The sequence below is a fragment of the Clarias gariepinus genome, chromosome 6 (genome assembly GCF_024256425.1).
Source record: "Clarias gariepinus isolate MV-2021 ecotype Netherlands chromosome 6, CGAR_prim_01v2, whole genome shotgun sequence".
Taxonomy (NCBI): domain Eukaryota; kingdom Metazoa; phylum Chordata; class Actinopteri; order Siluriformes; family Clariidae; genus Clarias; species Clarias gariepinus.
Window position 1 is genome coordinate 19,829,612 of NC_071105.1, and position 17,929 is coordinate 19,847,540.

The following is a 17,929-nucleotide window of genomic DNA, read 5'->3' on the forward strand; positions in this document are numbered from 1 at the left end:
TTTACAATTATTGGTGTATTTCCACAAAATTGGTGTCCTAATATTATATTTTGAACACCTGCCATGTATCATCATTGAAAGCACTCTGTTCTGTTAACATAATGTTCTGGCTAAACGTTCTACCCATGGATTCTGATGTTGAAATTTGGGATAATTTCTGCACAGAGCTCATATCAGTTTGTCTTTTAAAATTTCGCATTCTTTGGTAATCTGTGCAGTACTGCCACACAACCCTTTAATAGTTCATTGCTTCAGAAGTGTTTGGCACTGAATTCACACACTGCCTGTACTTATCACATATTTGTGAGAGCTGTAGAATGAATAACAAAAAAGGGTAAATAAGCACTCAGTAAATAACCATCAAGATATCAGACCATATGCCCTTCAGTAATCTAGTTATTTAATCATGAAAAAAGAAATCACATCTCTTCCAGCCAACCCATAGGGCATGAGAACTCACTGAATGGGATGCTTACTATAAAGAAATAATGCCATGGCAGATGTAAAATCAACTAAAACTAAAAGAAAACAATTAAATTTAAGCAAACGTTTGATAAACAAATCACCAGCTGATGGACTGTTTATTTTTTTGTACAGCTTAGAAGAATCTATGCCAAGTTGCACTGAATCTGTTTTGGAGACTTCTGATGGTCCAACATCCTACTAAACACTTCATAATGTTTTCTCCCTTTACTTTGTCACCTGCCAGCGTGTTTATGTGACTATGAAGGCCTGCAGCACAGCAACTAAATCTGCAAGGACTGGAGTCATGAAAGGAATGCTAGTAATTGCTATTATCCCTTTGTTTAGTATGTAATTAAGGTCTTGGTCTCATTATTTCAAGAAGCTAACATCTGCGCTGTTTATGGTTTTCCATCAACAGATGAAAGGTTATAGACGAGACAGGCTAAATATCCCTCGTTAGAATTCCTCTGAATGTTGCGCGAGACGGAGGTGGGTAACGAGAACAATAACAATGTGTCAGGCGCTAGGACCAGGGGCATGCCCTCCCAGAGCAGTCAACTCAGACTTCTTACTCTAACTTTCACAGCAGTCTTTTTCCCAGCCACCACAGACTAGAGCTGTGTAGTACTGGATGACAGAAGGATTTGGTTTTCCTGATCTGGAATTTGGGATTAAGTGGCAGAATAAAGTTTGGAATTTGCGAAATTCAGAAGACTGGAATGTCAACAGCTCAGATAGCACACTGTGGAAAGTGTTAAAGGGGACTGAGAGGACCTGCTGAATACTGGAAGAAAGAAATCTCAGGTTTGAACTCCTGTTCCTCCCCCCCACTAACTTTACACTCTGTAAAGATAAAAAGAATTGTGTTGCCGCTTAAATCAAACATTTCTGTTTATGTAAGTGTTTCATTATATTGATACATGATGTGCGTCCTTTCTGATCTTTTTTTTTTTTTTTTTTTTGTCATTAGCAATACTTGTTCTCATTTAACGCCGCATTCAACATAAGTTGCTTATTTGATTTTTAGGGGGTTATCAGATATTTTAGCTGGCCCTCAAACTTTTGCTCTCACACACACACACACACACGCACACATGCTGCACATGACTCATACTACCTCAAGTCATACAGTAGAAAGGATGTGAGATTGGCAGGAGGAGAAATCTGCTGCTCTTATCTGCCATGTGATCATACTCCAGGCAGACTGTCATCACATAGCTAGTCATCATCATCACCATGCTTTATAGCACGCCGAGCTTCGTCTCAGTCACGCCTCAATCACTCATTATCCGTTTCTGAAAGCGCGCCATTACGTCTCATTACATTCCTGGTGCACACACGCAAGCTATGGACTGGAGCTTCGGTATGCAGGCATACTTATTGCTATTTTAACCATGACCATTTGTACAATTTTAATTGTTTATTGTTCTTAATTATGATTATTTTTTAAGAAATCCAAAATGGGGGGAAAAGCTGTGTAGTGTTGTTGAATGATTATTTGCGATTTGTAGAATTAACCTAAAACAACAGGTTTCTTTGGCTAATGCAAACATATCTTAAGGTTTGAGCCAGTGTTTAGTTAAGGTGATGTCTCCGCTTATCTCACTGGCACACAAGTCCAGCACTGATATTTTCCAGACATTTAGTAAATTCCCATTGACTCATATATAAACAGCAAGGCATTTAATTTACACTTAGTTCGAAAGTTTATTAGACTGACATGTTCATGTCGAAATTAAACATTATATAAAATGTGTGTGGCGAAACGTAAATGGTGTGTTGCCCTTCAGTTGCCAATTTTACACCAGGTGCTAAAGCCCCTCACACACCTAAAACATCATTGTGACTCATGAACAGGAATCTTTTGGTATCACTAAGGCATCTCGACCAGTTACAACAACAACAGCCTTGAGAGGGTTTGTCGTGCTGACCCCAGGGCTTCCCCCTACAGTGCTGGTGATTACTTAGAGGATAACAAATGTAACTGGAGAAAAGAAATGTGTGGCCCAGAAGTCCCGCTAAAAAAATAAACACTCTGCCGAAGGACCGAGTGTCAGTTACTTACCAATATTCAGACTAAAAAGAAAACTGCAGCTTTCAAGACCGCTTGAAATTCTGTTGTCACTAAAAAGTGTGTGTGGGGGGGAGAAACACCCCTTGTTTACTTTATGACAAATTGTGGGGTTCTTGTTAAAAATTGGATACACATGCACCAATGCCAAGCTATTGATGCACTGATGTATAACACTGTAGAGTAAATTCTGTCACATGTTCTGTTTGAAGATACCAGCCGTGGAGCAGAATAATATGCCAACACGTGGCTTCAATTCCAAAGCTATCCAATAAATACGGGCCTGAATGTATGCACCCTGTCCCTCTGCAGCTGTAAATCAGAATTTTGATATAAACTGTCTGGAATATTTACCATTTTCCCTCTGAAATAAGTTCAAGAGATGCAGGTGTTTCCCCATGAGAACCTCTCTCACACATCCTTTTTCCACTGTTCTGTAAACTGTTAGAATATGTTAGAGGCCTTTATCTAAGCCTTGGGTTATAGCCAAAAGTCTCATTTTTCTGTGTTATTCGCTGCAGGGTAGTCTCCCTTATTTCAGTATTTAAAAAGAGGGATTTCATAACTTTCTAAACAAGAGCTCGGTATCAATTCATATCTTAAATGATGTGCCCTTTGATATAAAATATATTTTTCCACATTTTGAATCAACAAGTCGTTTAATATTAATATTCAGTTTATGTTATGTAAAGTAGTTTTTGTATTTACTTAGTAATGGAAGAGTTGCCAATAAAATAATGTGTGTAATCTGTGTTCATGAGCATATAAAATGAGAAAGTATCAATAGTATGTTACTAGATTTCAGGTTTCAATCACAAGCGTTGGATTTGCGCCATCGCTGATCCTAACTGTCGAATCAGCTTTGAAAATCTCCTTTGTTGTAGTTGGTGGTCTCCCACTGCATAGCTTTTCTTCCGTGCTTGTTTCTCATTCTTTAAACTTCTTCCTCCATCTTTTCACCTTGCTCTTGTCAATCGTGTCATCTCCAAAACATTCTGAATGTGCAAGGCCATCAACTATGACAGGGAATTTTCAACGAGGATTCGAGAGTTGTGTTCAATGGTGGTACAAATGCGTATCTTATGATGGAGTATATGTCCAGTAGTACCTTTTTATAGAGGAGGAGTAACTCTACCTGTGCAATTTAAATAAATTATGTCAGTTATTTGAAAGGTTATGCCCACTTTTTGCATTACTTTTTGCAGCACTTCTAATTGGAACTGCCTTTGTCTGTGAATAAAACACAGGGATCACCAAGGAAAAGTACATAGCTTGTTTCAAGTTGTGTGTATTTTATTTGTGGAAAAACTAAATAATTCCTCTGTTATGTGTAAGAATGATTTATGCATTTGATTTTAAACTTCACAACTAATTGAAATAGTTTGAAAAGCTGAATATGATTGTATACAGCTGCTATGAAATAAAATGAAATCTGAACATCAGGGACAAAGTAGCATCTGGAAAACAACATGTTTAAGGACTTCACTTTGGGGACCACAGTGCCTGAGGACAAGTGTTTGCTAATGGTGTTGTAAGATGACTTCACTGTAGGCAGCTAAGCCCTAAAATGCATTTTAAGTATGGTACCCCATCTGGAGGTTTAGGCTGAAATTGAGCAAAGCTGAGGATACATTCCAGAGCTGTGGAGCAAAAACATTTCCTAATATGCTTATGGTGAAATCTGCCATAGTGGGTCAAGTAAAATGAAAGTGGTTCACAGTGTTTACCTCACTGCTGCTGCTAATCAGATAATCCCCTCACACCCACAAAAATCTATATCTGCCTTCAAGCAAGTTCAGTCTAAAAGCAAATGTTACAAACGTTGTTTTCTCCTGTAGATTGCAACAATTTAATAAATTAGCAAGGATATCTGTTTAACGTAAGGTACACTAAATCAATGGGCATAATTTATGATCTTTGTCTGACAGAACATCAAATTATTTTGTCAATTCCTCAGCATAGAGAATGTTTTCAGGTCAAAGAGAACAAATTTGGCACGGATATGCCTAAGGGAATTTCTATAATTGAATTTAGTTTGTTCTTTAGGTGGTATCCATAATCTTTCTGACTTTTACATATTGTCAAGGGTCACCCTCCATAGATTCTGTAAATGCGTGTTTTGCCATGGAGTTTTGTTCAAGGTTCCGGCTTTTACAGGAGTAAAGCTTTTACAGATTTTTAAAATTTAAATCAAGTGAAGATATGGCGTGATGCCTGGATTTCACAATGGATGGATTTTCCAAGCTCTACTGTCTAAAGTAATATTACTTGCAATGTGTGATGATGTCACTTTTAAGCATGCAAGAATTGGCTCAAATACAATATTGTAAATCTGAAGGGTTAAAGGACAGTGACACTTGCTTTAAAAATTGCCAAGAATGCATTCTTCTTAGTTGCCAGAAAACATTTGTAAGCTCTGATTTCTTTTGTAGGAGGCCCATCACTGGGCCTATAGTTTAAATTATGGCCAGAGGTCCAAGACATTACTTTTTAATTGGGAATAATAGTTACCATCTCATCTCTATTAACTTTGATACTTGTTTCTGGATACCTTCCAGCTCATGCCCACAAAATTGTTCAGTCAGGTTTTTTTGCAAGTATGTTTGTTTGCCTTAATATATTAACAAAAGTTGAAAAGATATGGTGTTTAGCTTCATGTTTCTCCAAAGAAAAATGTTCTTTACTTCACCCAGTTTGCTAAGTTCTGTACAAATGGAGGGAAACACAGGCCATGGTTGGGAATTGGGAATCATGATGGTCACTCATTTAAGACATGTGGTAGGTTGACCATCTAAAACCTGAGTAGCATGCTGTGTGATTATTATATGCAATAAAAGGACATAAAGCCCCAAATCATGAATATCTTTTGGTAGTCTTGGCGGTAATTGACACCTAAATTCATGAAGCAACTAACTGGGACTTATGCAGTATTATACACAAGGTTATTAACACCTGTATTGACCTTTGCAGGAGAAAGTGTGTGTCTTGATACTGCAGGTTTTTGTTAACATTATAGTATGACACTTTCACAGATTCTTAGCAAATGCACGGCAGGGTTCTATTAGTGTCAGAAAGCTCTCAGTGGGCAAAAAGAAAATGACCTTACAAATGTGTTAACACAGAAAGAGAGAGAGAGTTCATTGAGAGAATGTTTGACCACTAAAGATTTGGATTTTAATGGATGGTCTTGCTACATTCTGTAATTTGGTCATTAATTTTACCTCAGCTTTTTGATTCTGATCATCATTTCCAAACATAGACATCCTCAGACTTATAACTACCAATTTCTAATAGATTCCCTATTGTAACCGAGGTTTTGGACATATTAGAAATTTTAAGTTTTTGAACAGAAAGGCTACCATGGAAATAGAAAAGTTGACAGTTGGTCTCCATTGCATGTAATTATCCTCTGTAGACTGCTAACGCAAAACAATGGCCAAAGGGCAAAATGATTGTTCTAGTTCCTGAATTCCTAGCAAGCTGTAGCTAGCTGGCAGACGAAGCAAAGTTTTCTTTAAAGCACATGGCCTTAAGCACCATTCCATTTGGAATGCCTTTTTTTGTCTTGAAATGCTTCTTTATAAATTTACACATCATTATTACAGGCTTATCTGTCTGCGAATAAGTATTAATTTCCCAGAATTCTCTTCCCATCAAACAAAAATACTTTTTCAATATATTGTTATAATCAGGCTTTATGCAAGGAACACAGTTCTGTAACCCTAATAAGAAATATCTTTGAATGACAATGTTTAGGACTCATGTATGGGACTGAACTTTTCTTACTTTATTAAAACACACCATACTAATAAAAACTTTATATTCCTAAGATATGGAAAAACAACTATAGAAACACATAAAGAAATAATGAAATTTAGCAAAACCTTGGAGCAACCTCAGGCTAAACTAAAGGTGGGCAGGAAGGTGGGTCTGTAAGCTTGATTTAAAACCCCAATTCCAAAAAAGTTAGGGCAGTATGTGATCAAAACAAAAAGGTGTCACCTGTAAAGTCTCTTTACCTCTACTACATTGAAAACACCACATCATCACATTATTTGATGAGTTACCATTTGAAGTTAATTGTTTGTGGAATATATGCACTCATCCTCCAAAAAAGTTGGGACAGGGCCAATTTAGGACTAATAACAATGTGACAAGTTGAAATTACAAGGGGATAAGAAAGAGGTGCTGTTAAACAAGGGAACATATAATAATTATGCTATAGTATATAATGTGCTTCCAAGAGAGGCCTAGTCCATCTACACCACTGGCAGGTCTCGAGGCTCCATTTACCAACAGATACAGCAAGCGATTATCTAGTACTTTTAGGATGAAGGATTTTGGGTATTGCACACACGACCGTACACAATATCATCACAGAATTCAAGAAAACATGTCAAATTTCGATGCATAGATGGCATAGATGAAAACCACTTCATCATGTGATCTCCTGATGTCACTGTCTTAAAAATTTTGATGTGTTTTTAGTGGACATCATGATGTCAGCTTGCAAACACTGTAGAAAACCTTTGTCACAATGTTTACAGATGCAACTTATGGCTTTACATGACAAAATGAAAGTCGTACATCAATACGTTCCAGAAGTGCCAAAGACTTATTTGGGCTCGGTCTCATCTGAGATGGACAATGGCACAATGGAAATGTGTTTTGTGGTCCAAAGGGTCAACATTTTAAATATTCTTTGGAAACAACAGCCATCATGCTGTCTGGTCCAAAAAGGAAAATATTTATCCAAACAGTTTTCAGTGTCATTTAGTCATGGTCTGGGGATGGGTCAGTGCCCATGGCATAGGTAAATTGCATATTTGTGAAGGCACAATTGGGGCAAAAATATGCTTAAATTTTGCACAAAATATGCTGCCATCCAAACACCATCTTTTCCAGAGATAATTCCAAATCGTATTCTGTTTGGATCACATGTGCGTGGCTGCTAAACACTGACTATAGGTGCTAGACTGGCCTGCCTGCAGTTCTGACCTGTCTTTAATTGAGAATGTGTGGCACATTATAAACGCAATGAATACCCTGTAGAATTGTGCAACGGAAGACCTGCTTAATGGAAGAATGAGGAAAACATTGCTAGGTAACCTTGGCCAAATGGTGCAAGCAACTGTACCAGCTTTTTTGCAGTCAACAGATTTGAAAGTAGTGTATATTAAAAGAAAATAAATCAGTGTGCTGATGTAGTGTTAAAAGGATACAAAGTGAGAAGACTTGACAGTTGACTGCTTTTTATTTTAATTACTATTTTTAATTATGTGCAAACCTTTTTGGAATTAAAATTTTCAGTAGCCTGCTCAACTTTGGCTTTTAGGTTAGACTGAGGGACTATTAAAAAAAAGTTTGTGATGGCTAGATAACTGGGTCTCAAGAACAGCAGGTTTTGTGGGGTGTTTTGGATATGCAGTGGTAAGTACCCACCCAAAGTAGTCCAAGGAAGAAAAACGGGTGAATTGACGACAGGGTCATGGGTACCCAATACTCATTGATACTCGTTGGGAATGCACGCTAGCCCGTCGGACTCAATCCCACAGAAGAGCACACTGCATATTGGGCTGCGAAGTCTGCAGCCTGCTCAGAGTGCTTATGCTGACCCAGTGTTGAAAAGCATTTTTATGCTGAAAGCATTTACAAGGGGCAGGGAGCATCAGAATCGGACTATGGAGCAGTGGAAGAAGGTGGCCTGGTCTAATAAGTCACATTTCCTTTTACATCATGTGAACAGTCAGATGTGTGTGCATCGCTTGCTTCAGGAAGAAATGGCTCTTTTCCTTCTATGGAAAGAAGGAAACCTGGTAAAAGCAGTGTGATGCTTTACGCAATGCGTTGCTAGAAAACCAAGTGTCCTGTTATTTATGTGGATGTTACTTTAATAAGTACAACATACCACATTATTGTTGCTGACAAAGTGCACCCTTTTATGCCAACCGTATTCCCTAAGAGCAGTGGCCGTACCCAGCTAGCCTGCAAAAATTCTTTAGGAATAGTTTAAGGAACATGACAAAGAGTTCAAATTCCTCAGATCCAATCTGTGGTGACCCCACCTTGCAACTTACTCGATTTAAAGGAACTGCTGCGAAAATCTTGTTCTCAGATTCCACAGCACATCTTGAGAGATCTTGTGGAGTCTTGTGCCGACTCAGCACTCTTTTTTTGCGGCCCTCACAATAATTAACCCTCACAATATACTGTAGGACAGGTGATATAAATTTTATGGCTAATCAGGTTTATAAATATTTGGACCCAGTTTTTGAAATGGTGCCTCTGTATACCAATACAATGGATTTGAAATGAAGAAACCAGGATATGATTGGGGTTTTAAATTATTTAAAGGGGTATATATAAAGAGGTACTGTATATTGAAAGTATATAGAATTTTTTCATAGGAAATAATGGTAACTCTGATGATTCATTCCACAACTCAAAAATATTCATAAAAAAATTAAGCGAATAAAAAAACTAATTTGCCTGCACTTTGCTGTTGAAAAGAATCGTAGCTGGTGTGAAAAAGGAAGAAGGAGGAGGAGAGGCCTACCTTGTAAGATGATTTTCACACACACACGTGCAAAAAAACACACACACACACAGACACACACACACACAGTTGGCTTAATTAATGTAAATACAAATGTCTAACTATTGGTAAGACTATAGAACAGAAAGGCCAGATTAGACAGCCAATGATCCTCTAAAATGCTTGTTACCTAATTCATTTATACTAGAGTGATGTGGATAGAAGAATATGAGGAAGGAAAGGAAGGGCTAATGTTCCAAGCAAACCAAAGCATCATCAAGGATACTTGAGGCAGTGTTATGGCATAGGTTTTTAGGGCAGGCAGTGGAACTGGATCACAGGTTTTTATTAAATATGATGCTAATAAAATAGCAGGATGAATTCTGAACAGAGTTAAACATTCTGCTCAGATTCTGTCAAATGCTAGGAAGGTTTCAATGGACAAATGAATAACGGCTTAACATATAAGTGAAAACAACCAAAGGCAAAGAAAAAGAATGATCCTAAATGGTCGAGTTGGTCACCTGACATGAACTCCACTGAGCATGCTTTTGCTTTCTGAGGAACAAATTAAAGGCAGAAACAAACAGGCAACAACTGAAGCTGGCTGAGGATTACAAGACTGGCAAAGCATCTCAAGGGAGGAAACCCAGCATTTGTGAAGTTCATGGGTTCCAGACCTCAGGCAGTCATTGAGGGCAAAGTTTTGGCTAAGTATTAAAAATAATTGTAAATATTTATGTGTTTTAGTTAGTTCAATCATATCTTGATTGCATCATTTCAAATCTTTTTTGTGGGGAGTGCTCAGAGACATAAAATATGAAAATTCTGTCCTTATGTTTTTCAAATACACTGCAATTACTTCTTGGCATGCATTTTTTAACTGACATGCATCATGTTATATAATTCACACATAACTGAATGATAACAGATTATTATAAACATGAGTGTGATATCCAATAGCTACATGCACAGTATACTGATAAAGGCACCTAAATAAATGTTTACATACAGTAGACCCTTGTCTTGCTACTATGGCTGGTCACAGTCTATAGTCTAAGATCAAAAGCAGCAAATATTAGAGCGCTTAAGTTTTTGTTATTTCTGGAAATACTGCTAATGATTTGGAAGTGCACATTTCCTTGTTTTCTATGTTGGAAAGTATTTTTAATGTTTATTTAATTACAGGTTATTGATAATCTTATTTAAATAAAATTTAAATATATTTTCTGCCATCATTTATACTTACTTACAGTATGTTGATAAAGCTTTTTTTTTGCCATCCAGTAGAACTTTTTTTCTGAACACATGTTGAAAACTACACTTTTCTTAATACAATTGTATTGTATTTGATTATTAATATGTTTATATGATTATTATTGTCAAAAAACACTCTACCTGACAATCGACCTGCTTTTTAATTCAATTTGGTAAATCCTGCTTTTCAATTCAATTTTTATAAATCAACATTTTCTCCCTGCACATTGTGTCAGTGTCTAAACACATTCAATGGTTGCCAGACCTGTATCAGTGCAGACCACACACAGACATGCAGACAGATGCAGAACCCCTCTGACCTATCTGTCTGACAGGGGAAGTTGTCCTGCACATTCCAGAGTGACAAGCCTTCCCATTGCCGAGGTGATGGTAGTTTACATCTTTTGCACTTTTGGAGACGTGACACAGGTGTGTAGGGGAACTGCGCAGTGCTTTAAAGCCTTTCTGGCTCCGGCTGAACTATTACGGTACAATACTTTCCAGCTTGTCGTAGTCTCATTTCTATGTATAATTGTGTTATGCAACAGAATTGTGTTATGCAACTATTAGTATTATTACTATTACAGAACTGCGTTTAGATCAATCGTCATGACATCTAAAATAATTTATTTCTTTATCAAGCTTTTATTAATTGCTGCATCCTAAACTGCTCTGTGTCTTATTTATAAGATTTCTCTCTTTAAGAACTTGAAATGGCAGATTAAAATTTAACTCCATGCCAGCATCTCCGTGCTTTACACATGATAAATAATTGTGCATGTATGTCTATTTACAAGTATGCTATTTTAGACATGCTTCAGTCAACGTAAATCAAATCATGTGATTTGTGCAAACCCAAAGAAGCTGCATAATTATTTGTGATGTACTTGTAGCAGTATTAGATTAAAATATATATTTTAACATCAGAAATTTGAACTAGCAGTTTCTGGTAATTTTGAAAGAATGAGAATTTAGACTTATAACAAAACACAATGTCCCATTATTTTGGCTTCATAACACACATTTTTTTTAAATACTTTCTTTTATCTTTACTTCTAACCATACAGTGGTGAAGATTTCTCGGTTGCCACTCGCATGGAAAGAAGCTTAGGCGTCTTTCAGGACTATGAATAATGTTGCGTGTAAGATTCAGAATAAATTTTATACTTAATGATGCTGAATGTGTTTTGTGAAGGCTGATGTTGGGTGCAGTAGGCTGCCGGATCAGAGCCAACATAAAGCCACAATTTATCCATGTGTTTTTCACACTTGAGTACTCATGGATGATTTTCCTTTAGGCGGTTGCTTTCACAGGCCTATGAGTGCAGATAAGAATGTGTTTGTTATGTGTATATGTGTGTGGTTGCAACTGAAGGGGTTCCCGTTTCCCTTTTGAAAGGTGTGCCAGTGGGAAACTGTTGAGCTGTTACCATATGAAAATGGGCTGTGGTTTTGGAGGGTGATTATTAAATCCTCTAGGTTCTATGTGTCGACAGGACCACTGGTGTCCCTGCTAGGCAGAGTGCTTTCGCTAGATTTAACTAGACTAGCAATTCCAGCTAATGAGTGCTTGGTCAGCACTTAAGGTTTTCCTAGACCGCCTCAGAAAAGCCACAAATGCCGACACAGACAAATAAGCTACCTTATATTAACAATAGATCTGAAAAAAAAACTGTTTTCTTACTGTGCATGCGTGGCATTATACTGATAACACTGTGTGTGGTGATGGAGTGTGTTTGTACTAGATTAAGTTTGCTTATATGCAACTACAGTGAGAAGAATGAGGCAATTTTGCATTATTTGTATTATATAGTGATGCTTTTAGAGTAGAAATGCTAAACTTTTACATCCCAGCCAAATAACTTCTTTGCCAAATTGTGATAAAAATGTTTAAAATGTACATGTTATAAGTGTCAAAAAAGACAGAATTAAAAAATATTTGTAATATAATAAAAATGTGAAACTATTCAAATTCCATAAGACCAACAACCCTGTCCTGGATAATGTTATTAATAAAGATGAATTAATGAAGGAAAAGTGAAGAATTTAGTTTTTTAGGAATTGCTCAGATATTTAGCTAATTGGTTTTATTGTCTTCCAAAAGCAGAGAGGTTGTAGGAGATAATGGCTTGACATTGGATGCTCAGATCATGATGAGGTGCTTCCCCTGAGGTCAGACAGGAAAGACGAGTTCACCCGGACACGTCTCACAGGTAAACACTGTTCACAGCGTAATGCCACAGGTAATTGTTTTAAAAGAAACCTAGTATTTACTACTGGTATATTTTTCTGCATAGAAAGTTTATTAAGGTTTATTAAGGAAAATTCAAACATGAGCGTTTCATTGGTAACATAATTTTACTTTTGATAAAGTTTTTTGCAAATGAGAATAAGGACTATTCTTTGAACTATAGACTCTTAGTAAAAACCGTAGTAAATACAGGAGGAGCATGATAACCATTCAACTTGATCTCAGTGATTTCTTTTTGGAGGGAAATGCTACAATCTTTTTATGGGATCTTTATTCACCGTTTTAAAAGAACCTAAGAATAAAGTGAGTAGACAGCCCTGTATTATAAATGCTTTGTAGGTCATAGGCTGCGTCACACCTGGTTATAACCTTTTGTGACATTCTCTTGAACAGCAGGGGAGGTTGAATACAGTGTGTGCTGTAAATGGCAACCATCTGATTTTTCGACATATTGTTCCTTTTATCTGTGTCCTTAAAAATCAAAACCATGCAGCATAGAGACCAAATCATTCCTATTTTGTTAAGCATACCAGTGGTAGGGCTGTAAACCAACCTACAGTATGATTGAAATCTACAACATATGCCAATCAGCCATAACATTAAAACCACATGCCTAATATTGTGTAGTTCCCCAATGTCTCACCAAACCAGCCCTGACCTGTCGAGGCATGGACTCCACAAGACTTCTGAAGGTGTGCTCTAGTATATGACACCAGGACCATAGCAGCATTATTTAAGTCCTGTAAGGTTTGAGGCGGGGCCTCCATGAATCAGACTTGTTTAACCCATACATCCCACGGCTGCTCAATCAGATTGAGATCTTTTAGATTTTTAATAAGTCAAGACTTTTTTTTCATGTTCAACAATTTCTGCAGTGTGGCAGTGTGCATCAACCTGCTGAAAAAAAAACACTGACATTTGTGAATACCGTCATCATGAAGGGCTGTACTTGGCCTGCAACAATGTTTAGTAGGTGGTATGTGCCACAGTAACGTTCACATAAATGTCAGGATCCAAAGTTGCCAAGGGGAACACTGCAAAGGGCATCACAATGTCTTCGCCAGGTTGACTTCCTCCGTGATGCCATCTCTTCCCTCGGCAAGAGATGATATAAAGCACATTTTGTTTCAGCAGACAATGCCACCTTTTTCTGTTGCTCCATGATCCAATTTTGATGCTCATACGCCCATTTAAGTCACCGTTCCTGGTGAATTGGAGTCAGCATGGTTACTCTGGTCAGCCAGCCCAGCAACTGGGGTGTTCTATATGTTTGACATGTTTCTATCAAAGCCCACATAAATTCTTTCAGCAAAGTGACTTTGTTGACTGTTCACTAGTTGTCCTTCCTTGGGCCACTTTTGGTGAGCACTAACCACTGCATACCTGGAACTCCCTACCAATTAATTGCCTGCCAATTAATTCTTTATCCATCACAATTTGGCTCTCAGTTGCTCAGATCCTTACGCTTGCTCATGTCACATTAGCGTTAAGAATTGAATGTCCACTTGACTGCTAGATGAAGATAATAATTGTGGCTTTAATGTTATAAATTAAAATTAAGATTTATTTTCCTTTTACATTTATCTATTCTAGTATTTAAAGGTCAATCACTAGAGCGTCTCATGACATGCGTTATTAGTGCATTACGATTTGTGAAGATGATAAACTATTTAATTCTAATTTTACACTACTAGTCAAAAGTGTGGACACGCCTTCTAATTCCATTTGCTATAAATTGGTGATTTGCAGAGAAATTGAAGACTTAACTTTGAATGAACTTTTCCTCTGCAGCAGAGGTTAGTTTCGGTCCTGCTTTCCTGGAATGGTTTTCATGAGAGCCAGTTTTGTCATGGTGCTTGATGGGTTTCGCAAATGCACTTGATGATACTGTTCTTGCAAGAACTATTCCAGAACAGCTGACCTTCATCTTAAAATAACAACTGACTGCTGTTATTGTTGTTGCTGTTCTTACTTAAATGCCATATGTGTTATTTCATAGTCTTTAAAAAAAAACAGTATTGTTCTAGAATATAGAAAATAAATCCAAGCTTGTGTCCAAACTTTTGACAGTTACTGTGTATGTTTTATTATATTATATTGATTTATTTAAAAAAAAAAGGTTGATTCATTACATATTAATTAAGCTAAAGGGCCCCTGACATAGACTTTTATCCTAAGTACAAGTGTAACACTGTGTTTGTCATTATTCACATTTGTCTATATTACACAATCCCCTGTTATTCTGTTATATAAAATATATAATGTGTTCTGTAACAGAGCAATGATCACAGCAATGCATACATGGTGAGAAGAAGCTATATTCTGGAATAACTACGCTATACAGTAACCACTGTACCTCACATGGTATTAGCCTAGTAAACAGTGATTCCAATGTTTAGTAACACTTATAAAGGTGAAAGCGTTTCTAAAACACTTTATTTTAATTGTGGTCATATTTCTTTTCAGGTCTTTGTGTGCCCATGCGGTGGTCCATGTTAGCTTTGCTGCTCCTGTTCTGCAGCCACAATTTGGCACTGCGAGTGGGTGATATCTGCCCACAGGACAGCAACCATGAGCAGACAGCTGACCCCACTCCCACAGTGGACCCCAAACTCTTTAACAAGAGGCGCTACCGCTCGCCTCGCGTGCTTTTCAGTGAACACCCCCCTGATTCAGAGCCTGGAGAACACAACGGATCAAAGGACAGGACAAAGAGACGGGCCGGACAGCCACAGAGTCGGGGTGTGTACTCAGTGTGCGAGAGTGTCAGCTTCTGGGTGGGTAATAAGACAAAAGCAACAGACATCTCAGGCAACGAGGTAACTGTGCTGCCTGACGTCAATATCAATGATGTCAAGAAAAAGCAGTACTTCTTTGAAACAGTGTGCAGTGGGGCTAGAACTGGGGGCTCTGGGTGTCTGGGGATTGATGTGCGCCACTGGAACTCATACTGCACCAACTCCCACACATTTGTGAGAGCATTAACTTCTTTTAAGAACCTGGTGGCCTGGAGACTTATTAGGATCAATGTAGCCTGTGTGTGTGTGCTCAGCCGCAAGTCGTGGAGACAATGACAGTGTTTAAAAAAAAAAGAGGTCAATGTATGTTGATGTCATTATACAGTATGTGTGATATGACAACCCAATAACAAATAAAAACATCAAATAAAACCAAGAATAAAATATTATGTATAAGGCAATCATTTGAGATGCCTTATTACTGCCAATCATTTTTGGCCTTATAAGGGTCTATATCAAGCCATATGGTGAAATCTGTAGCGAGCCATTCAAGTATCCTATTATTTTTCATGATGGACATACTAGTTTATTTGCTGACTACCGAGAACAGAGAACAAAAAATGCTTATGATGACTGCATGTGTTATGCATATTTTGTTATTTTGTTATATTTTTGTTATTGCTATTGTTATTTATTAAATCTGGATCATTACTATTTTTCAGTGTCTTGTGGGTTTAGCAATGAAATTTAATAAATGTAACACTAAGTTACAGTTATATGCTATTACAATGTAATAATACAAGAGCACAGGTGCAGTTATGGAATATTTTCAAATATTACCCTGACTCCGTGGTTAAGTTAAAAGCATCTGTGACTTTTTAGACCTTTTCATGGCACCATGTGTGGTGCAAATAAAAGAAGTGTCTGATGTGTGTGGTGTACTACCTCAAAATATGAGCAACACATGTTAAGCAACTCTCCAGGAGTGAAACTTATTCCTGTTTTGAGGGAATCAGTATGGTCAGATCTGCCTCACACTCTGCTCCAGATGGTGTATTTCTTTCAAGCATGAGGGATGAAAACATGGAGATTTATTGAAATATTAAAAGAGGCTCAGGAATGAGCTGACCTGCCAAATCAAGCTATCTAGAAATTCCAGACATCACAGGACATTTCCAATCAGCCAGTGCATTTTTTTTTTTTTTTTTTTTTTTTTGCTGTTTGTAAAAAAATTTGATTTTTGTATTGGTATGTCCTCTGCCATGTTGAAATACTCAAGGAGACTTTATGTCAAAAGTCAAAACCATGGCTTAATGATGAGGTCATGACTAAGGACCTGTAATCCTACAACATGGATATCTAATGTCAAAGATCAGAGATCATTCTTACTCAGAGACTCGATTGTTAGGATTACAGGTTACAAATGACATACTCTGTCAACTATTGTTTGTGTCATGTGATTGGCAGGGTCATGCCATAGGCCAGGGTTACCCTGGTATTTTAAACAAAATCTTCCACTATGTACCTATGCTCGTGTGCGCGTGCACACACACTTTATATACACTACCAGCCAAAACCTTGGACACATTTTCTAGTTCCATGGTCTTTCCTGATTTTTATTTCCTTCTACATTATAAAACAATGCTGGAGGCATCCAAAATTTGTCTGCTACTTATGATGTGTCTGCTACTTATGATATGTAAAGGCTTCATAACCGCTCTAATCTGAGGTGCTGTTAATTGGTGTTTTCAGAGGTTGGTAACTCTAAATAAACTTTCCTGCAGCTTACAACTTCCTCATTTATCCATTTATCTATTTATTTCTTACAACTTCCCTGTAAGTTTTGGTCTGGCTTTGTTCTGTATGAGAGCCAGTTTAATCATGGTGCTTGATGGGCTCTGAGTTGATAAATTTCTCATCTTTTACATCTCCAGTATTGTTCTAGAATGTAGAAAAAAATGAATCAAAGCTCGTGTCTTAAATCTAAACTTTTGAGTGGTACTGTACATCTTGTGGTCTTGCTCACTGTTATTGGCCTGCATCAAGCACTGTGGTGAACCATCATCTTGAAATGAGCATGATGGGAGATCACTAAAACACTTGGAATTAAATAAAAAACTAACAAAAGCGTTTTCACATAGTTTTAAGAGAACATAAAGGATTGGAGAACTTTGGATGAATAATAAATAAATGTTATGACGTTGCATAAGCTTATCAAAACAAAGTAATCCATAAAAAAAATAAATGTGCAACTTTTTTTGACAGGGAAGTGTATATATATATTTGTTCTCATTTTAATGATTGTCTTACTCAAAGACAACTCAAAATGATCATGGAGAATACTGCTGATTTGACAGTTGTCCAGAAGACAAGGAGAAAAATAACTGGCCCGTTGCTTAGTGGTCCAAAGTCCTCGTTTGAGATAAAAATATACTTTTTATGTTATTTGGAAATCAAGGTCCCAGAGTCTAGAGGAAAAATTTGAGCAGCACAGGATCCAAGCTGCTTGAAGTCCAGTTTGAAGTTTCAAAGCTGATGATTTGGCATGCCATGTAATCTGTTGGGGTAATGTAATGTGTTGGTCCAATGTGTTTTATCAGTCCAAAGGCAAC

At 37.3% G+C, this 17,929-nt stretch overlaps 1 protein-coding gene across 2 annotated transcripts; it reads left to right on the top strand.

The window, feature by feature from the left end:
- The first annotated feature begins 1,077 nt into the window (after positions 1-1,077).
- On the top strand, positions 1,078-16,042 carry ngfb (nerve growth factor b (beta polypeptide)). Of its 2 annotated transcripts, none has more exons than XM_053499048.1 (3): positions 1,078-1,269; positions 12,433-12,541; positions 15,046-16,042. In XM_053499048.1, exon 3 carries the CDS (start codon positions 15,060-15,062, stop codon positions 15,651-15,653), a length of 594 nt encoding a protein of 197 aa, XP_053355023.1. In that variant the 5' UTR covers positions 1,078-1,269; positions 12,433-12,541; positions 15,046-15,059; the 3' UTR covers positions 15,654-16,042. The 2 variants fall into 2 exon arrangements, with proteins under 2 accessions (XP_053355023.1, XP_053355022.1); XM_053499047.1 differs by having other exon boundaries at positions 12,436-12,541.
- The last annotated feature ends 1,887 nt before the right edge of the window (positions 16,043-17,929 follow it).

Bases quoted from the DNA above. Each gene is read 5' to 3' on its own strand.
- ngfb (XM_053499048.1), top strand. From the start codon at position 15,060: ATGCGGTGGTCCATGTTAGCTTTGCTGCTCCTGTTCTGCAGCCACAAT.